We start from the raw sequence: 23331 nt of genomic DNA on the forward strand, positions 1-23331 counted from the left end.
CTTGTTTCATAATGTAAACGTGTAACGTTATTCAACAAGTGTTTACTTAACTAGCCGTGTGAGTGTGTCACTGTTAATGTTCCAAAGGAATTCAAATTCCAAAACGTAGGTAGGCCTAAAGATTAGGTGTATTTCTTTTTATATCGACTTGACTTTATTTCCATGCTATAAAATGGAAAACTATACCAACAATGGAGACTCACAACTTTGCACAAAATTCTGCACCCTTTACTCATTGCAGCCAAGAAAGGTACACCTCCACCACTCTTCATTCAGTGTCTTGCAATCAGACGGTTTTTAATTATTTGCCCTTCTTATATACCAGCAATTCTCTCTACAAAACTATTTGTTTAAGGTTGTTGCGATCAAACCGAGGTATTGTAGAGGTATTGATCTGCCCTTTTTGCCTACGAGTTCTCTCATTTTAGCCATTGACATTGAGACATTGCTAAAGGTTATTTCAGAAAATCCCTTAATACACACACGATAGACACATAAAAACAACATAGCCCACCACCTTGCTTTAAATATACTTGACATTGAGAACAATGTCCCATCTTTAAGGTGCCTTTTGGAGATCCGTTTACTCTTCACAGTGACAAAAAAAATGTCCAAGTCAGGGATGCCCAAACATTTGGATGCCACTGACTATTAGAGTCTACTGGCCTATCCAAATTAAATGGCAGGCTGATATAATTGTGTATGCAGGACAGTTAAAAGTTAAAAATATTCTAAAACTACATTAGCCTACTTACAGTTTCGTCGTTCGTAGTTTTGGTGCATTTCTCGAATCATAATGAATATTTGTACAACAGTTAGTACATTTCTCAAAACAATTAGTGCAAACTGCACCACAGAGTGGATAACCTAAGCATGTATCTTGCTCAAAATGCTTAGTTTATGCCTCAAAAAAGCAAATATGTATGCCAATAAAACGGTCAGAGCAATCAAAATGACAAGTCATGATGATGCCATTGGTTATGTCAAGATAGTCAAACTGTTTTGTCTTGTTGTCAGTATGACAGTTTACTCAGTAGGTATTTTCTAATTAACAATGCGCAAGGCAGCACTATTTTCTATTTCAAAACTACAAAGTTACACCGACATTATTGTGTGTAGAGGAGGCTGATTTCAAAAGAGTGGATATTCAAAGTTTTTACTTTTGACAGACATTGTGACTGTATAAAGAAAACTAAGGCTTTTACAGCATTGCACAAATGAAAAATGACCAATATACTGTAAAAAAAAAACTGGTCAGAGCAGTGCACCACTGTAGCCTACATCTTTCTATACATCTTGATGCCGGTCTGTCAGATCACATGTATGCTAAACAGACTAGGCCTATGACAACTATGACAGCTAGTTCACATTTGCATGTAATGACACGCGATGAAATAAGGCAAATTTGTTTTAGGTAGGACTATTATAAGCAGAGAACCAGTGCATTTTGACCAACATGACATTATGTTGATATTATGTTGATTACATTATGTTGACATTATGACATTACAGCAGACATTTCTACAAAATCAGTTGCATGCACGAAAGCATTGATATTTGTTCATAATGGTGAGAAACTACTTTAATGATGTGCACAAGTGATAAGATGATATAGAGTTTGAACAAACAGTTTTAAGATTTACCATTATGATCTGAGAGATGTGCCAAAGCAACTGAGAAAAACTGTAATACACTGTGGGCCAACATCTTTAACAAACGCCATATATGATTTTAAATATAAATATAACTGCAAGCAGCAATGAGGGGGCCAAGCAGTCAGTTCAGCAGTCCAAATTTGTCATGTAACTCAATGCGGTTGCATCAGGTATATAGCATTAAGCAGTCACAGCAAGTTCCATGCCAAACAACCCAAGACTGGCTAAGTGACAAGGTAATTTCCTGTTTGGCGGCTTCACCACCAATTTCGATTGGCTATTATGGCCAAATGGTTTTAGTTCGAAAGACAAAAAGCAATGCATTTGTGAGACATGCTCTGAAGATGATGTGCATCAAGTTTGGAGTCAATCGGACAAAATTTGTGACCTATGAAAACTTTAAGTGTTTTCAATATAGCGGAAAATCCACCATGGCGGAAATTGACATCATAGGGTGCATTGAACTCAGCTTAGTCCAAGGACACCAACAACACCTGGTTTTTGAAAACTCAGAGCGACAGGTCAAAGGTTAGGTGCGTGAACGCACATGCAACTTTGACCTGTTGGTGGTGCTAGAGTGTATGAGGTGCCGACTTAAAACTTGATGAAATTTATCACAGGACTGTCTCTAATCAGTGTGCCAAACTTCACAACTTTTTACCAGACGGTTCTATGGGCTGCCATAGACTTCCATGGCAGAATAATACACTTCAGCAGCTACGGGCAAAAAAAGGTTTTGCTAATTACAGCGCCCCCTAGCGGTCAAAGGTTACCAGATTGGTTGTGTGTTCTCCCAATTAGGTCAGGAGTCAATGTACTTAGTTTGCTCACCAATTGGTTTTGATAGATGCTACGGATGCTGAGATATGAGCTCACTTCCTGTTTGGCGGCTTCGCCACCAATTTCGATTGGCTGCTACGGGCAAACACTTCCGTCAATTGTTATGGAAATCAAAGCACTGATAAGGCATGGTCTGAAGATGGTCTGTGCCAATTTTGGTGAGGATCCGATGAAATTTGTGACCTAGGGAAATTTGATAGTGGTTTTGATTAAATCCAATATGGCGGCCAAATTAATTATGTTGATGTCATGAATTGCCATCTGTCGACATAAGGATCTTCCACAGTATTACCAGACACCACTAGTACATTGTAATTCTAGGCACAACAGCAGCTACAGTCCAAAAGGCATGTTACTGATTTACAGCACCCCCTAGAGGTCAAAGGTCACCAAATTTCTAGAGCGTCCTCCTGATGGGGTCATGAGTCCATATACCAAGTTTGGATTTGATGACTGCAAGGGTTGCTGAGATATGAGCTCACTTCCTGTTTGGCGGCTTCGCCGCAAATTTTGATTGGCTGTTACGGGCGAACGGTAATACTTCCGAAGACGAAAAGTGATAACTTTTGTGAGGCTTGGTCTGAAGATGATCTGTGTAAAATTGGTCCAAGGATTCCAACGATACATGACTTTTGAAAATCGGACCTACGGGTCAAAAGTTACGTGAGTGAACACACTTCCAACTTTGGCCTGTTGGTGGCGCTAGAGGGTTCGAGTTGCCGACATGAAACTTGGTGACATGAATCATGGGACCGTCCCCAATTAGTGTGCCAAATTTCCCAACTTTTTACCAGACGGTTCTATGGGCTGCCATTGACTTCCATTGCATATAATAATAATAATAGGAAAACGTAGAAACACAATGAGGTCCTCGCAGCTTCGCTGCTTGGCCCCCGATTTCACTGTATAGGCTACTCAAAAACAAACATTGGTTCCACCAAAATTGATTGCAATAACAGGCCTGAAGCAAAAATAATTAAATTATAGGCCTACATAAACTGTGGCAAATTGCAAGCAGGCTTCCTGAGGCTATTGTCTTTACAAATTAGCACGCCTTCTAGATCTACACCATATAGCATTATATCATAGCAGCCTATCTGGGGTTGTGGCACCGACGTCTTCATCCGATCATCTGAGGCGAATGTGTGCTCTGCCCACCTCCTCCCATCTCCGCATTCAATTCAAGAATTTCTGGAGTCTATATAAGCAACGCCTGGAATGGCACAAGTAACGCCACACAAGGACTCTCCGAGAACAACTGCGAGGAAAAGTTTGCCCATAACTTAAAACTAATTTGCTCCAAGGAAGGTAAGACACGTATTTTTTTTGTTTGTTTCGTGAGGCGATTGTGTCTGCAGCAGGCCAGTTTCATCAGTCTGTGTCAAGCGCGCGTCTATATAGGCGGCTACTCATTGCTGAGTAGCCTACAAGAGGCATCACTGATACGGCAAGGTTATGTAGACGTATGCAGATTGCAGACGAGGTGATTCTTTTCAAAACAAAGTCATCCATGCTGACTATCCCGTAATGAAGGGTGATGGGACTTTTGTACCTTTAACTTATAAGCTACATGTGTGGAAATATATGTGCTACTGTCTCATTGAGTCACTCAGATAGTTTGATTGAGTCACTTTGCTTTGCACGACACCCAAGATCAACCATTCTCCCCTTCGAGTCTCGCTACTCTCGACTCTGCAGTTTGGTCGCATGACATTGATTTCGGACCATCCCATAATTGAATACACGGAGATGTGGATGGTGAACAATGTAGCCAGTGTCTGCGTCTGCTCAGCTTGCACAGTAATAGTTACAATCATGGCTTTGAACTTCAGAAAGGTGGTAGCAGAGGATGAAGCACACTGGTTCACATATAGACCACCTGTGCTCCTGACTGACACTGCTAATTGATCTCGTGTTCCTGCTCAGACGTGAAAGACTGGCTTAATGTCCTTGAGGAATTTAGTTCTTTATTTCAAAATGGTCAGGCAATCAGTATTTTGGAGTTTCGGTCAGCCTCTATCCCCTCTGACCAAGAAGCATTTCTATTATAAGCATGCCTTACACTGATAGGCTATCATGAGGCCTCCCAGCTCACACACCCAGTTATACAGTATAACAATGTATATGTTTTGTAAGGTATGGGTATGCATGGTGAGGTAATCATACGTCCTCTTGCATATATGCATGGCTGATATGTAATATAAGGCGCATGGCTAAGACAAAGTTAACATCAGAGACACAGTAGGGTGCATACCTCCACCAAGGCGCTATTAGATAGATAGATACTTTATTGATCCCCAAGGGGAAATTCAAGATAAGGCACTGCTGGGATTCAAACCCAGGATCTCCTGTTTACTAGACAGGCGCTTTAACCAACTAAGCCACAGTGCCACTGACAAATTAATTCTGTTAATTCAATATCAACACCCTATGTTAAATATACCAGCTTTTTAGCTTAATCAAGGATCTTATCACATGTTTTCAGCCGTGTGGGTTGTTTTTTTTGTAAACTTGCCAACAAACAGACGCAGGTGAAAGCCTCTCCTGAGTCCTGGGGGAGGTATCAAGGAGAAGGAAATGTTTCTACAGTCAACTTGCTGTTTAATCTATTGGGTTTGCCCAAAGTTACTTTTTAAATGGGTGTTTGTATTGTCATTAATAGAGACCTTCCACATCTGTTACCCTTTCATTTTCTTTATCGGGTTCAACAGGTCTTAGTGAACACAAAGACCAAATGGGATGTGAACACAAAGACCAAATGTGATTCACAAGTACCACATAGGAACAGATTGGCGCTACCTTCACACTGTTGCCTTGTCATCTGTAACTGTAGTTGCCATTTTGGTTGGGTACAGGGAGACGGCCGTAGGAGATGGAGGATCGGGCAAATCATGTCAACATGCAGATGGTGGAGCACAAGCGCACCAATGGCCTGGCAGGGCCCAAGGTCATCACCATGGAGACTGGCAAGCCTCAGCGTGGTGCTGTTGTCAGCTTCCACGACATCCAGTACAAAGTGGTACTCAAGAGTGGCCCCCTCTGTAAAAGGAAGACCACTACTAAGGAGATACTGGTGGATCTCAGGTCAGTCCCGCATAGCTCCCGTCTTTAACAAATACACTTTATATTCTGTATTTTATAATCTCACATGTCACGTGTCAGTGTCATCTTTATTGTCTGAAATTGGAAAATTACCATAATTATACCAATATTTCTGAGTCAGTCACAACAGTACAGCCAACACAAGGGATGGTAGATGCACAGGATATTGTAATTGAATACATTTTGAGTTGGTGTTTGTGAGTCCCTCTCTACCGCAGTAGAAAATCCTCAGTTCCTGTCCCAATGGCAGTAAATGCCTCCGACGTTTCCCAGGGCAGCTCGAATGCATCATTTTGCCTCTCTCCATAGTGTTAATTATATGCTATTAAGCATGCCTTCCTGCGTATAATCTCTTTGATACACCAGAGTGCAGCCTGCCAGAGAATGGAATTAAATGTTGTCACGTGAGAGGCAACAAGACTCTAACTCATTTTAATTCCTTTTTTTCTTTCTTCTTTCTGGGGCTGGTTTGTGTAAGTCCTGATAGACCTTTTCTTTGCAGTCTGGTCTGTGGAATGTACAAAATAGAAGTGCTTGCCACTATTACTTAGCCTACGCCCAGTGCTAAATTTGTAAAATATTAGTAGAATGTTTGCATGCATAGTGTACATCACCACATTTTCAACACACATAAATAGGCTACAACAAAACATGTGGCCTAACTGTTATATAGCATAGAGAAACATTATAATACCATTGCACTAAATCAAATAGCCAACCAGAGATGGGGAGCCCATGCTAGAGGTAAGGGAGCTCTAGAGGCTCAAAATTAAAGGTGCATGAGTTGGCCCACAAATTAAGCCCTGTTTACTATGCTGTCGTATCAGTTTGGTATATTTAAAGTCACATGTGGTCCACAACTTACTTTACAGAAATTATGATATAAGGCCATATAATATATGGTATTGATCTACTCTGTTGGGGGTGATTTATAAAGTATATCAACTAAAATAGGCTACCGTCAGCATGGTTCCTGTTAAACAGGGGGGCAGACTTCTATCTTTCTTCTGGTACCTTCTCAAGAAACAAACCTTGACAGTGCAGATTAATATTATTAATATTATTCACTGTTATACTGCTGCATGATAGACATGCCCAATATATGCATATGCTTGTGTAACATCCTTTTATTCAGTATTTTGTATATTACCCCCTTGTATATTCTTGTGCTACATACCTGTGAGAAGTATTTTTTTCTGAAACATTTGGCTGCCAAATGGAAATGAAGTCTAATGATATTTAGTTAATAAATGTGAGTCCAAGCGTCAGGATGGTCTGTGTGCTCTACTCTCCTCCTGACACCTGGAGGCCAAGGCCAGGTAATTGGCTTGGCTGTTGAAAAGCTGGATTATACCACTTTTAGCCAAATAACTGCCTAATTAAATCTTTCTCCCTGCAGCTAAACATTTTGGCATGAAGCAAAAGATTTGTTCAATAAATCTAAAAATTTGATCTGTGAAAATTTGATTGGGGTGTGAACTTAAATTGAATTTTTTTGTGTGTGATTGTGTTTCATCTGAACACACCCTGTATGGTTTTGTCCTTTTCCATTTCATTGTTTTTCAAATATTTTCTGTCAGAAATGTGAAGAAAAGTAAAATTAGTTTTATTCTATCTTATGGATAATATCGGACATGACTATCTGAAAGTGTCTCATGCCCTGCTGCACCTGAGGAATTTTTGACAAAACCAGTGATTTGACTCTAATCAAATCTCTCTCTCTCTCTCTCTCTCTCTCTCTCTCTCTCCCTCTCCATGTTCCAGTGGGATCATGAGACCTGGTTTAAATGCTATTTTAGGACCCACAGGAAGCGGGAAGTCTTCGTAAGTACATGAGTTCATGACACTGTAAACGTTAGGAGCATTTATGAAATTTATGTTTTTAAAACAACATATGCATATATGTACCCCTGCATACTAGCACTGATCTGTCCCACACTGATGATGGCATTAATGTTATTATTTATATTTTATTAGATTAGAATTACCTGCTTCCCTGGAGGTACACAATGTGTGTGTGCATTGCACATGTTTGTATGTTTCCAGTGCATTATCCAGTGCATTGGATCAAACGAGTACAGTATATACTTATGTTATTTCCTATGCAATGCCATCACTCATATGCTAGAGGTCACCTGGATACACCAGCCCTTCCATGACCGCAGAGTAATTAAGGCCATCACAGAGGCCAAAACATGTGATCTGTGTGCACCTCACGTTATCTCCCCTTACCCATTTGTAAAGGTTCCTGGATGTATTGGCTGCCAGGAAGGACCCAGCTGGTCTCTCAGGAGAAGTGCTAATAGATGGAGCACCTCAGCCCCCCAACTTTAAGTGCCTGTCTGGCTATGTGGTCCAGGTAGTCTGTTGCAGTCTGTCTACATGCAGTACACTCACACCATACCCATAGTGAAATGCAGTCTGTCTACATGCAGTACACTCACACGGTACCCATAGTGAAATGCAGTCTGTCTACATGCAGTACACTCACACAGTACCCATAGTGAAATGCAGTACTATCGAGTCTTTTTACACTGGCATGTCTGCCATATAGTGGTTTGAGTATTGTTGTTTTGCGTGTGCTCTCTGTAGGATGACGTGGTGATGGGAACTCTGACCGTGAGGGAGAATCTGCGCTTCTCGGCAGCGCTGCGTCTGCCCTCCTCAGTGGGCCAGAGAGAGAAGGAGGTGCGTGTCAACCACCTCATCCAGGAGCTGGGCCTCAGCAAGGTGGCAGATTCAAAGGTGACGACGCTCTGGGCTTTTCTCTCTCTCTCTCTCTCTCTCTCTCACTTGTATGGTTTATTCAGTATTATTGACTAATACTATTGAGGAACGATACGCTAACTTTTTGATTTTCTTGGGATATGCAGATTAAGTTATAGAAATAACTGAAATCTGTTACAGAATTTTTACAAGCTTCTCTTGGAGAGAGATATTTCACATGCAACCACTGCCTATTCTCACATGCATTTGTACAAAGACTTGGAAGTCAGCCACGTCCACATTAAGGTGGTAAACACATAGACAATTACACTTGCATAACTCCGTTCCAAATAACTGAACACACACAAAAGACTCATCACCTTTGTCCTACCCATCTCTCAGGGCCAGATACACATACGGCCAGATACACATAAACAGAAGACATCTCTCTCTGTCTTTGACATACGCACGCACGCACGCACACACACACACACACACACACACACACACACACACACACACACACACACACACACACACACACACACACACACACACACACACACACACACACACACACACACACACTTCCTTTTTCTTAAACCATTATAAGCTGAATTAACTGAAATACCATCATAATTTAAAATCATGGCACTCAGCAAAAAGCAACAAGTGAAATCTAATCTATAATGTAGGATTAGATAATCAAATTCCTTTCTGTCTGAATAGACATGCTGACAAGTTTGTACTCTTGTGTTAGAGTTATACTCTTGTGTTAGAGCATTTTCATTTATTTCAAGTGTTTGTCCCTGTAAACTGAAACAGGGCTTTTCTGTTTGATAATCTATTTTTAGTAGGCTGGTATTTTTAGTAGGTTAGAATTTAATTAATTAACAAAACAAGTACATTTCAACTAAAAAGGCTGAATAAAGATATAAGGGAATAATTACTGCAGCAACCTGAATGCATGTATGTATCATTATTTTCCTGGTAAAACTAAAATCTAATTTATTGTTTTCTATCTTGAATTGGAATTTGCACCTAATAGTCATAACCAGTGATTCCAGTAACTGTTAGTCTATTTTGACCACTTTTTTCGGTAACGAGTAATCTAACGCGCTATTTACAAACCAGTAATCAGATTAAAGTTACTTATCTAAGTCACTGTGTGTTACTATTTTTGTTATTTTCCTTAGTAAAAAGATATATTCTTTTCTTTCTTCTTGTCTCGGGGATTAACGTCATGTAGGCTATGCTCACGTTTTCAGCATGAGGACAACTCGTGTGTAAAACCATGCAGCGACACAAACGTAAACAATGGAGGGAGGAGAGAGATGCACATTTTTATCTATACAGTCATTGTTTTGAGTTTGTGTCAGCTAAACATGACAACATTAAGGTACATTGTACATTCTGTGCTGGCGACAAAGTCCCACATATTGATAGCGGCTTCCTGACGCCTGCAAATTACATAAAATCTCCCGGAAACTATGCGAACAAGAGCACGCAAGCCAGACCGGACTTCAAATCGCGTGTGCATCTGAGTTTAACGCGCACACAACGGAGAGGGAGAGAGAGAGGAGTGGGAGTGGTGTGTGCGTGCCTGAAGTGCATCCAAGACAGAGAGCATCCTGGTCTGTTTTGCTAAATCAACCAATCAGTTTTCAGTGTAGGTGGGCTTATATCTCTTAATTAATCAGTTCAGTCAGTGTATCTAGGAACAGGAGTGTCATGGCAGAGTCAGTGCCCCTCAAAAAGGAACATTTAAGCCCATTTCACATCAGACTACACAAAAGTGTACCCAATTGTCTCATAAGAGTAAAACATAATGATAGTCTTGCACACTGCACTGTTTGTAAAAGTGACTTTAGCATTGCTCACGGCGGGTTAAATGATTGCAAAAGACTTGCTGAGGTGAGTTTAACGTAAAGTGTAATTTCATTTGCATATTACTCAGGCCTATACTAGATGGCTAGTTGCCAAGGCTACTGCCATATAGACCTTCCTTATTTGGTGTACTGACTAGACATTATTGAACAAACATCTGAATTTCAGTATCCTACCAAGTAGGTTAGGTTGGGATGTCTGCTATACATTGTTGACATTACAGTATTGGCAAAACCGGTTATCATTTTTATGTTGAGGCGGTGGGGGTGTTGTCGGCAGCTGCTGAAAGTAACTAATAAAGTAACTTGTAATCTAACTTAGTTACTTTTAAAATCAAAGTAATCAGTAAAGTAACTAAGTTACTTTTTAAAGGAGTAATCAGTAATCAGATTAAGGTAACTGTGGCAACACTGGTCATAACACAACACAGCAATGAGACTTAAATCGACCAAATGAGTGTGTAGCAGATGCGTGCTGCTTTAAGTGTCCTGCTTGTGTATGTGCTGTGTGTGTGTTGCTGAGTTTTGGGATCTTGTGTGGTGTGCAGGTGGGCACCCAGCTGATTCGGGGCATATCCGGTGGAGAGCGCAAGAGGACCAACATCGGCATGGAGCTGGTCATTGACCCCTCGGTCCTGTTCCTTGATGAGCCTACCACTGGCCTGGACGCCAGCACAGCCAACTCAGTCCTGCTGCTGCTTAAGAGGTACAGAGAGAGAGAGAGAGAGAGAGAGAGAGAGACACAGAGACCCACTAATAAGCAGTTAGCATAACATTCGTATGGGCCCACATATTAATGTGAAGTGATACTGTCCAGGTCATTTCTGACAAGAATGTCATATCTAACTCTTATGTGTTCCTCTAGGATGGCTAGCCATGGACGCACCATCATAATGTCCATCCACCAGCCGCGCTACTCCATCTACCGCCTCTTTGACTCCCTCACTCTGCTGGTCAGTGGCAAACAGGTGTACCATGGGCCAGCCCAGAATGCACTGGACTACTTTGCCAATATAGGTCAGAGCTAAGTTTACTATTGTGCTGCAACCAAAAATGCTAAGTTTACTATTGTGCTGCAACCACAAATGCTTAGTTCAGGACTATGCCTCTTCAGGATGTAAAATAAATTACAGTGAAACCATGGTGTCATCATCAGTTGTTTTCCCTAAAATAACTGCCTTGTTACTTCACGGGTTGGTATGTGTTCAGTTAGAGCTCTGAAATATACACACCATCTGCTTGTTTCTCAGGTTATGCATGCGAGGCCCATAACAACCCAGCAGACTTCTTTCTGGATATCATCAATGGAGACTCCACAGCAACCATCTTTAACTCTGGAGGTAGAGCTATGTCATGTCATGTCATGTCATGCACTTGTTTTATATCTTCCTTTTATATATTTTGCTGCTTCCACCTTATAACCTTCCACATTCCCTGCACATTTAATTTCTGTTTCCTTTTTGGCTACTATTCGATACAGTACCTGACATAGTGTCAGTGAAGCTGTCACAGCAATACATCTCACCTTGACATGTCACCGTGCTTACTTCATAATCTGCAGTTCTGATAAGCCCATACAAATCACTATGTTCAAAACAGGCACGAGCTGAGGCTTTGATGTGGCCTGATCCATGTTTGTCCTGACTTTTAGAATTTAACTTTGAGGAGGGAAGCACTAGCCGGCAGAGTATTGAGGACCGTTTGGTGGAAGAGTACCAGAACAGCAGCTACGCCCGCGAAACCAAGGCCGAACTGGAGCGCATCACCCAGGGCAGAGACTACAGAAATGTACACATGGCCCGCACCGTTACCTACAATAACTCATTCTTCCATCAGCTGAAGTGGGTGCTCAAAAGAACCTTCCAGAACCTCATGTTAAACCCACAGAGCTCTGTGGCTCAGGTAATCAACATAGTCAAATCTCTGCATCTCTGATGCAAACTGACAGAGCAAACTGTACAACATATTGCAACCTAAAATGACACTGAAAAGTAGCATTTTTACCAACTTGGAAGGTCAATAGGTTCCTAATCCTCAGAATAGATCAAAATCCCAGTATACAGCAGCAGACTCCTGCCATCAGTCAGAGATGCAGAGGTTGGGAAAAATAGCTCCCTCAGGATTCAGCCACATACAAGACAAGACAACACAACCACATTATATCCATATACTGTTTAGGACTCTGAAGCTATATGTTTCAATGGGCACACACTCTCTTCATCACAATGTTTTTGTGAGGAGAAATACTCTGTTTCTAATGAGCTGATGGCTTCGTCCGGTCAGGTCACAGCCTGAGTGCGACCCTGGGGTCAAAATGTCGAACCTGATCATCTAAACCCCTCGGGAGAACTTATGAGTGCAAGGTAGAGCATATTAGGACATTTGTTCTAGCAATTTATGCGTGTTTTCCTTGGCACCGGTTTAACTTTCTTGCAAAAGTACCAAATCTAGGTTAAAAAACATCACTGTACCGCATCACATCACCATAGGCATGATGCTCGGAGTGCTCAGAGACTGTTGAGCAGCTATTTACCATCATGCCATGCTGCTTATGGACTGAGGTACTGTTTGGCCCCAAACACAGAGACATGTTTTACCACCACCCTACCCCCTTCCTAAAAGGCAGGAAAGAAGTCAGAAGAGTAAAGGAAACACCTTTGTGAGATCCTCCTGACGCGGATGACCTCATGACAGGACTTACCAAGCTGGACTAAGTGACTCATTGGTAAGCCTGGTACTAATCGCCCACCCCGACGCCCTGGCCGTCTCGGAAAAGGGGACTTTGTGGCCTCATTAGCCGCTCAGCGCCCCCTCCCCTACCCACCCCCTACCCCCCTCCCTCCATGGCAGTGAAATGCCAACCACTAGGGCCTTCACTTGAAGCATTATGAGCAGCTAATGGGCCTGCGGAGTAACCAGGCTAATCCGGGCAGTCCTGGCCTCCTAATCAGATTTGGTGACTGCCTTGACCCCCTGGCTGCCCTCCTCGGCTTGGATCTGAAGTGATATCATATCTGGCAGGCAGAGGGGGGTGGTGTTGGGAGAGAGCTGTGTGGTGTGTTGTGGTGTGTTGTGGTGTATTGTGGTGCGGTGTGGTGTGTTGTGTTGTGGTGCGGTGTGTTGTGGTGCGGTGTGTTGTGTGGTGTGGTGTGGTGTGTTGTGGTGTATTGTGGTGTGGTGTGGTGTGTTGTGGTGTGGTGTGGTGTATTGCGGTGTGGTGCGGTGTGATGTGGTGTGGTGCGGTGTGGTGTGGTGCGGTGTGGTGTTGGCATGGCGAGACGGGTTGAGGAGGGAGAGAAGGGAGTGGTTTGGTGTCACATGATTGAAGTCTCTCAACTTTGTGCTGGGGGTGATGTGAGAGAAGTGAAGGTGAGAGTGTGTGTGTGTGTGTGTGTGAGAGAGAGAGTGTGAGCGTGTGTGAGTATGTGTGTACATGTTTGTATTTGCTGGAGGAGAGGTTGTATTTAACTGCATACCCCTGGTCATTTGACTGGAGATTTATTTTATATCCGAAATCTCCTCCTCCCCTCTCACCCCATCCTGCTGCGCCACCAGCTAAAATGTCTTCCCATCCACACCGTTGTGCTGTATGTTTGTGCTGTTTTGTCTACTAGGCCTCCTCCTGACTTCACAGTCTTCATTTGTCTCAGTGTGGAGGGGCTTGGTGGCTGTGGGAACATTTCTCAGAAAAAAAGCATACCCAGCCACCCCTATCTCCCCTACTCCCCTTATGTGTGAACAACACCACAGATACGCCAACATTCTTGGAAGACTAATCCTTCATGTCAGCCCCTCACTGCAAGTGTTCCTGCTTTCTTCACACATTAACTGACTTCATTTAGGTCATATGTGCCTCCAGCATCATGACAGTCACATGTTACCTTACATGCTGTCGGTGCTCAATTGGGCAGAAACCCGGGATCCCTTTGTTGTTATCTCATGGAATGCTGTGATGTAACATGCTAGCTACATTATCATTGCTAAAGGGACATGGCACAGCATGTCACCGAAAAGGTCATGGGCTGACAAGGGCTGAAACAACATGGCCTTCCACACTCGGAGCTGTCAGCCACTGTACAATCACTCCACTAGTATAGTGAGTTTCCCTTGCCCTCACCAACTATCAAGGGGTCACTAAGGCTTGAGTGCTCATGCTCATCAAACAGCACAAGTTGCTCAGTGAGCCATCCTGGTCTTTGCTCTATTGGAAAGCTAGGGCTAGGTTCGAAGCTAGGGGCTCATTTGGTCTCAGTTCAGTCCGTCCCCACTTCAGGTCTCGTAGGGACGGTCATTTGTGTCCTCCTCTTTGAACTTGCACTGGCCCTAAAGAGCCCCGCTTCAGAATCTTTGCTGGGACGCAGCATAGCGTTTCTCAAACTATGGGCGAGGAGACTGCTGGTCCGCGGAGCCAAATTATGGCATTTTCATCTGGTCAGTTTTTGAAACGGATACCACAATGTATTGAACAAATACAAATACTGTGAATAAACACTTTTTGCCTTTTCAGGAATAGTTGTTCCTCTTTTGTTACATACATCATGATATGTCATGTTCAAATGGTCTTGAAATGAATAAAGTAGACCTATTTCAGAATCACTGTATCATGATACTATAGCTATCATGGACAAAATTGTGTTGTAGTTGGGAGTAAGCCTACACCAGAGTCCTATGTAATTATTCTTGCCTCATTAAATGCCACAAAGTGTTTTTGGTGTTATGGAAATGGCCACCCTAGGTCTCAGAGTGTGAGAGGCCAGAGTCGAGACTTGATATTAACAGCTAAGAGTAGATGTCATCTTGTTGCCCATGAGACATAAATGCCACAACCTTTGACCTTTCTTGTCTTCTGTATTATTCCATAGCTTGGTGTCACCATTTTCCTCGCTCTCATTGTGGGGGCTATTTTCTTTGGTGTGAAGGATGACCAGGGTGGTATCCAGAACAGGTGAGAATCAAATGGAAGATACAACATCACATCATATATACATGAAGTATGCACATTCTACAAAAACAAGAAACTTACATGCAGAGTAGACACTTGAATCTCTCAGCAAGAATGTTTTCTATACTTGAAATTGTGACAACAAATATTAGATGTTTGGGTCCTCTTACATGTAAAGATTACAGTCAAAACTTACCAAATTAACTTGAATAGTGCAGACAGCAAGGGAATTAAAATGAAAACATCCACCCTTTCACAAATTCAGACCGTGGTCCTGTTTTCTGAGTCGAGTACACAGATACAATGGCAAAACTTTGTCAAAAGGTCAAAATGTCTACCAGTGCCAGGGCATTTGATCTGATTAGAGTCTGTTGCAGTGTTAAGGAATAGGTTCTTAGATAAATGCTTTAACCTGAAGTGTTATAAGCTGAATAACATACCCTTTGGGACCCTCTTCAAGGGGCAAGTGTAAGCCTCTTACCCTAATCACACACAATGCACATTACTGCAATTACTGGCCCCATTACTTGTGCTTTGAGGTGCAGTGGAGCACATACAGGTGCAAGTCTACACATGTGTGTGCGCGTGCGCACACACACACACACACACACAGTTTTATACATTCACACACATTTATGTTGTCTGATGTGTGCACAATGATCAAATGAACCAGCTCTTTCCACCCCTTTAATGGCTCATGGTCTTGTAGCTCTCACGCCTGAAGTGTCTAAATGAAAGGATTTATATTTGAATTTCACTCCAGTATGTCACTTAACTTTCTGTCTAGCTTAGAAAAATCCATTAATTGTAATTTGATATGTTTTGTCACTGTTTAACAAATATGTAGGAATGTAAAAACTAGACTAATCCTAAGTCATTGATTAACTCAATTTTGTAATCTGTGCATTTGATGTACACTACCCAGACAATTTCATGTTTTCCATGAAAACTTACACTTTTATTCATCAAATGAGTTGCAAAATGAATAGAAAATATAGTCAAGACATTGACAAGGTTAGAAATAATGATTTTTATTTGAAATAATAATTTTGTCCTTCAAACTTTGCTTTCATCAAGGCACTCCTCCAGCATCATTTCACTTGTCCTCTGTCCAATGTCTGTTAATTTGCCCATCTTAATCTTTTTCTTTTATTGGCCAGTCTCAGATATGGTTGTTTCTTTGCCACTCTGCCTAGAAGGCCAGCATCCCGGAGTCGCCTCTTCACTGTGGATGTTGAGGCTGGCGTTTTGTGGGTACCATTTAATGAAGCTGCCAATTGAGTCTGAAACTAGAGACTCTAATGTACTTGTCCTCTTGCTTAGTTGTGCACCGGGACCTCCCACTTCTCTTTCTATTGTGGTTAGAGTCCGTTTGTGCAGTTCGCTGTACACACCATTGTAGGAAACCTTCAGTTTTCTCACATGGAATAGCCTTCATTTCTCAGAACAAGAATAGACTGTCAAGTTTCAGAAGAAAGTTCTTTTTTTCTGGCCATTTTGAGAGTATAATCGAACCCACCAATGCTGATGCTCCAGATACTCAATTAGCTCAAAGGAAGCCCAGTTTTATAGCTTCTCTAATCAGCACAATAGTTTTGAGCTCCGCTAACATAATTGCACAAGGGTTTTCTAATCATCAATTAGCCTTTTAACACGATTAGCTAACACAATGTACCATTAGAATGTAAGAGTGATTGGAAATGGGCCTATACACCTATGTAGATATTCCATTAAAAATCAGCCGTTTCCAGCTAGAATAGTCATTTACCACATTAACAATGTCTAGACTGTATTTCAGATTTATTTAATGTTATCTTAATTGAAATTTCAGTGTTTTTCTTCCAAACGTTTGAATAGTGGTGTATGTACAAGATGAGGCTCCTTTGCCAGAATACAAGATCTTTAAAACAAACAGCAAAACATCATTTGTGCCTGAAGTAGATATTGTCCAGGTTATTTGCTTGGTAGTTAAAGCCAGTGATGTAGTACTCGAGTCCGGTCTCGAGACCGATTTCTGCTTTCTCGGACTTGACTCGGACTTGTTCCTTCAAAGACTTGGTCTTGACTCGGTCTCGGACCACAGTGGGAGGAGAAGGACTCGTAATTTCAAACCGAGTCCTCGAGACCAACGCATTTTTTTATGTTCATATAAAAAAAAAAATCAAAATGAAATTTCATGGCGGCCACGTCTTTGCCCCTTGTTGGCCTTGATGCCCCCTTCTTTCAATATTCTGCTTTGCGTCCGTTTAATAGCGATTTTTATTTAGCCTATAGCCTGTCAAAATAATCTTAGCATCACAGCGCAAACTGATTCAGTCTTACACAGTGGAGAAAATGACAGCACATGGCAAGACAGAAAGTGCGTCCAAATTCACCCATTCTTCTCAGTTGAAATACTCGCAATCGCTAAGCCTACTCATCACACAGGCACATGTATCACATCACATGAAAGAGCTTTTTCTCAGCTTTTAAACAATGTTAGCCGCTAATTGCTGTGGTGAACGGTTCGTGAGAAAAGTAAATAATATAATTAAATTTAATCATAACGTCTACATAAGGTGCTACACCCATCTCCCTACCCATTCATCTTGGTGGAATACTTCACGAACCCTTCGTTCAATACATGACAAACCATATATCAGAATAAACAGCAGACCTTACCGAACACAAAGGTGTAAAGCACTCCCCTGTACAGTAAGCCGTTCCAGAGTATTCCGGTTAAATTAAAAATGTAATCTGCAGCAAGGTCTACATTCATGTCTCCAACTTTGGTCTTTAGGTTTCAAAATGTGTTTAAATCGTTCTTCATGATTTCATAACAGGCCAAATACAAAATAAATGTTACAAATATTGCCTAGATATAGGTAAATATTAAAATCAGAGGATATACAGCTGAGTAAGAGTTTGTGAAAGGAGTCTTAATGATCAAAAAATGCTAAGCATGCATCTAGGTTGCATCAGTTTCTTAAAGCTGAGCTGTGCTTAAATTGTTCAATACATCATTCCATAATAGGCCAAATATAAAATAAATATAAATATTAAATATAGCCTAGACATCTAAATATTAGATGATCAGATGATTTACAGTTCTATGTAATATGTCATGTTTTTGTAATGTTTCATACAGTGATTCAGGTCTACTGCTGTGAATAGGCTAAATACAACTTTGATTATTTTTATAGCCTACTACTGTATAGTTAACTTTGGCCTTGGTGCCCCCCACCAAATATGCCCAACTGAAGGCCAAGTGGCCTTGCCCCTAAAATGGTGAAATTCCAAGCCTGGGCCTAACTGTTGATTATTAATTGGGGTGATATTAAATCATGAATATGAAAACTGACATGTTGACTCGGACTTGCTTCCTCAAAGACTCGGTCTTGACTCGGACTCGACTGTATTTGAAAACCAACGGACTCGGTCTCGACTCGGTCTCGACTCTTCAAAGACTCGGTCTTGTCTCGGACTCGGCATAGGTGGTCTCGTCCCCATCACTAGTTAAAGCTTTCACAGCACATTGTCAACTAGCCTATATTGGCAATACATACAACATTACATTTTATCAAGGTTTTATGTCCAACTGCACTGTCAGTTAATGTTATCTTAATTGAAATTTCAGTGTTTTTCTTTCAAAAATAAGGACATTTCTGAGTGAACCCAAACTTTTGAATAGTGGTGTATGTACAACAACATGAGGCTCCTTTGCCAGAATACAAGATCTTTAAAACAAACAGCAAAACATCATTTGTGCCTGAAGTAGATATTGACCAGGTTATTTGCTTGGTAGTTAAAGCTTTCACAGCACATTGTCAACTAGCCTATATTGGCAACACATACATTACATTCTATAAAGGTTTTATGTCCAACTGCACTGTCAGTATTTTGCATTCCATTTATTTAATCTACATTATTTACTTTAAACTCACATTCCCTTATGCTGCTTTAAACTGTACATACATGAGTCCAAAGCTAAGTATAATGGTGTAATGTACATTACAGTATATAGCAGATATTGCCCATTAAAAATGTCCAGTGTCTTAGTAGTGCCGTAGGGGTGTTTCATAATGAGGGCTGATTTTCTCCTGTAGATTCGGTGCATTGTTTTTCATCACAACCAACCAGTGCTTCAGTACACTATCAGCTGCTGAGCTCTTCATCACTGAGAGGAAACTCTTCATGTATGTACTGCAACTTAACAATGTATTGCCAGTGGGCGAAACAAATTCCCACTTTTAAACAAGTCACCTTTTAAAGAATGTATAACTAAAATATTTCTGCGTTTTATTGGAAGATTTAGATCCCCAGTCTCTGAGACATTCTTTGTTCTATTGGAAGATTTAGATCCTTAGTCTCTAAGACGTTCTGTGTTCTCTTTCTTCAGTCACGAGTACACTAGCGGCTACTACAGAATCTCGGTCTACTTTCTTTCCAAGATTCTGTCAGACATCCTCACTCTGCGCACATTCCCATCGGTCATCTTCACATGTGTGGTGTACTTCATGATTGGTATGTCTGCTTTTAGTTTTGGTTGGTAACTGCTGATAAAAAAATCTGTTATTTAGTTGTTTCAGGTGTGTTTTACTTGGTTATAGATTGCATAATGTTGATATTTCATTGATTTAGATTAGATTCAATTCAACTTTATTGTCATTGCACAAGTAAGGACAACAAGTACAACGAAATGCAGTTTAGCATCTAACCAGTAGGGCAATCATTAAACGTGCTTTTCTTTATAACAGTGCTTAAAAAGACATAAAAACACAGAATGCAGTATGATCATGTTAGTCCATTATTAAGGTGTATTAGCAAATAAAGTTCATAGTTCTGAGGGATCACAGTATATAGACAAAATGCACTATATATAGTATATATAGTGCATTGTTGAGTTGCATTAATAAAGTGCATAGTGGTCGGAGGTAGACAGACAGTCCAAAGTCCATCATTAAAAAAAAAACTCACTGAAAGTTGTACTGAGAGTTAAAACTGTAGTGCTATTTAACAGGGTTCAAGCCCACTGAGAGTTGTACTCGGAGTTAAAACTGTAGTGTTATTTAACAGGGTTCAAGCCCACTGAGAGTTGTACTCGGAGTTAAAACTGTAGTGTTATTTAACAGGGTTCAAGCCCACTGAGAGTTGTACTCAGAGTTAAAACTGTAGTGTTATTTAACAGGGTTCAAGCCCACTGCTGAGGCCTTCTTCATCTTCATGTTCACTGTGACCCTGGTGGCCTACACCGCCACAGCCATGACCATGGCCATCTCCGCTGACCAGACCGTGGTGGCGGTCGCAAACATCTTCATGACCATCAGCTTCGTCTTCATGATGGTGTGCATTTCAGATACCACAACAACATTGCTTACACTCAACACAGGGTTTTCTGACAAAAGCAGAGAACCAAATAGGATATTATAAAGCAATAGGATACTATAGAGAACGCTTATGTTTAAACATATAAAGCATGCTGACCTGGTGCAATATGTCTTCCATGGTTTGTTTTGTACATCACAGATTAGCCCATTTTAGTAAGTTCTTATGTTGACATGAATATTTGCTGTGATTTTCGCAAAATATCATGACCATTTACAATATACTTTGCCTCAAATCTGTACTCTCGGGTACTAAATCCATTTTTGGTCCTGTAGATATTCTCTGGTCTGCTGGTGAGATTGACTAGTATCATGGACTGGTTGTCCTGGCTGAAGTACTTCAGTATTCCTCGCTATGGCTTAACAGTAAGTAGCCTTAACAGACATTGCTCGCCCCTTCACAATGATGCAAAGCAATAAAATCATACAAAATAGGATGAGGTACTAGAACAAGTATGAAAAAAGATACAACCAAAATTGACATGAAAGCTCACCTGAGTCAAATCCTTGGTGTATCATATCGTAATTCTGGGATCATAGTCAAATACACTTTTTGTCAAATCTAGCAAGCATTGTATTAATATACCATATTGAGATGTTTATGATAAAGCACGGTGAAGAAAAGAGTTGAATGAAAACCCGATAAAGAGTTTCTTGTGTTTGGCATGTCCATTTTAACAGGCTTTGGAGATAAATGAGTTTGTGGGTCTGGAATTCTGCAAGAACCTCTCAGTCACCTCTCGCATGAACAACTGCACTATAAATCCTATGGAGCTAACGTAAGTGCACACAGGGCCGGCCCACACACACACACACACATACACACACACACACGTTCAGGCACACTTAACCATAGATATGTGTGCACAAATATACGCATGTTGATTCTAGAAGCAGTAGTCATCTGAAATATGAAGGATTTCAATGAGGGTGACATGATTCTCCTTTTAAAGGTTTTAAATTCCTGTCCTTTAGTTCTCTCTACTTTAAGTTAGACGTGTGCTCAATAGCTCTCTGGTGCCCTCTACTGACCGATTTGCAGCAATGTGCAGATATTTGTAAAGTGGTCCCGGCATGTTTTTTAATGGATAACCAAGTTTAAAATAAAGGCTTTTTAGATTTATATTCCTTATGAGTGCCTCAGAATTACTGTTGCCGGTTCGAACCCCGACCAGTAGGCACCGGCTGAAGTGCCCTTGAGCAAGGCACCTTACCCCTCACTGCTCCCCGAGCGCCGCCGTTGTTGCAGGCAGTTTACTGCGCCGGGATTAGTGTGTGCTTCACCTCACTGTGTGCTGAGTGTGTTTCACTAATTCACGGATTGGGATAAATGCAGAGACCAAATTTCCATCACGGGATCAAAAGAGTATATACTTATACTTATATACATCTCAACACTCAAGCAGCACTCCTAGAAACTCGTTTGTGGACATACATTTTTACCTGTCTAGAACCAGAAGTAGACTACTCGCACTTTAAGTAGCCAATCATTTGACTATTTAACTATTCCATTAAGTACAGACTGGCATACTTAATATTTATAGAGAAGCTACAGTTATGGTTGGAGTTGGAATCATGGTTGTGTACTGTAAGTACAGAAAAAGTGCTGTGTTATACTGACAAATGTGTAACACTATACTGCATGTTCTAAATCAAGTACATAGTTAGTATGTTAAAAATACTGTTAAATGTTAGAGATTTACCAAAACAGCATTGCTATTGTTCATCACTGACCAATGGTGTCTGAAAAGTGATTCTGTATAGTGTCCTACAAGTCCTTCTGTGTGTGTTATAACCTATTAAATGCTGGTCCTTTTCATATGTAGTTGCACAGGTGAGCAGCACCTGAAGGCCCAGGGCATTAATTACTCCACATGGGGCCTATGGGAGAACCATGTGGCTCTGGTAGTGATGACCGTCATCTTCCTCACCATCGCCTATGTGAAGCTGCGCTTCATGAAGAAGTTCACATGATCACACGGAGGATGCAGACGCTCCAGTAGTCACTCAAGCTGAGCTACTCTGCTGTTTTGGCCCATCACACTGCACTAGAGAGAGGAAATCAAACTGCCCATGTGCTCAGCACGGAACACAAGGGGTGGGAGTTTACACACCATTTGTTTTACTGCTTTTGTTCTGAAATGTCTTCATTTTCACTTTGATATGTAATCTCAGTATATTTGTTACTTTAGGGTGTCCTATTTATCTTTACAAATTAATATGCTTTTTGTTCTGGTTCTATGCCAAATGTTAGCAAATTATTTAAAAACATTGATCTGAATAATGTATGTATATACAGCAAATCAAAGTGCCTTTTATATTGAAGATAATTTTTCTGTTTTCTGCATATTTTGTTACAGTTGTTACTTTGTCAAATTGAAGTGCATTTTGTATTCAGGATTTTCTGAAATCTTTATTTAAGTTCTCTTTTTACCTTGTGTGCTCTACCATCTCTTTAAAGTTAAGTTTTACTATTTTGACTGAGTAGCATTGCTTCCTGATGACAGACTTGCCAAAAAGACTAACCCGGAATAGGTCTTTGTTGCATGAAGATGTGGGTTAGAAGCTATTAGTAGCAATATGCAGCATGTTTGTTTGTTTTTAAACACATCTTTAAAGTGTGCCAAATATGGACAGGATAATTAAGGGCTCAAGGAAGTTCACATTACGGGGCCCATTGCCATCAAAGGTCAGCATGTTCCTGACCCAAGATCCAAAGGTGTCACACCACCCTGTCCTGCAGTCTAATCTCTCTTAATCAGTTTTAATCCACATCAACAAACATCAGTCAGCAGATTATCATAACACGATCTCATGGTCTGCACACACATTTCACA

General features: G+C 41.0%; 1 protein-coding gene across 1 annotated transcript; it reads left to right on the plus strand.

The window, feature by feature from the left end:
• Window positions 1-3639: 3639 nt before the first annotated feature.
• On the plus strand, window positions 3640-22800 carry abcg2d (ATP-binding cassette, sub-family G (WHITE), member 2d). The gene is made up of 16 exons (XM_042094133.1): window positions 3640-3803; window positions 5351-5579; window positions 7362-7421; window positions 7842-7956; window positions 8190-8342; window positions 10738-10895; window positions 11055-11206; window positions 11440-11529; window positions 11841-12091; window positions 15052-15134; window positions 19217-19306; window positions 19510-19634; window positions 20299-20453; window positions 20771-20860; window positions 21176-21273; window positions 22321-22800. The coding sequence occupies exons 2-16, from the start codon at window positions 5368-5370 to the stop codon at window positions 22466-22468; spliced, it is 1980 nt and encodes a 659-aa protein (XP_041950067.1). The 5' UTR covers window positions 3640-3803; window positions 5351-5367; the 3' UTR covers window positions 22469-22800.
• The last annotated feature ends 531 nt before the right edge of the window (window positions 22801-23331 follow it).

The sequence above is a fragment of the Alosa sapidissima genome, chromosome 1, assembly GCF_018492685.1.
Source record: "Alosa sapidissima isolate fAloSap1 chromosome 1, fAloSap1.pri, whole genome shotgun sequence".
Classification (NCBI taxonomy): Eukaryota; Metazoa; Chordata; class Actinopteri; order Clupeiformes; family Clupeidae; genus Alosa; species Alosa sapidissima.

Bases quoted from the DNA above. Each gene is read 5' to 3' on its own strand.
- abcg2d (XM_042094133.1), top strand. From the start codon at position 5,368: ATGGAGGATCGGGCAAATCATGTCAACATGCAGATGGTGGAGCACAAG. The intron at 11,530-11,840 runs GTAGAGCTATGT...CCTGACTTTTAG, and splicing joins AACCATCTTTAACTCTGGAG to AATTTAACTTTGAGGAGGGA. The intron at 19,307-19,509 runs GTATGTACTGCA...CTCTTTCTTCAG, and splicing joins ACTGAGAGGAAACTCTTCAT to TCACGAGTACACTAGCGGCT.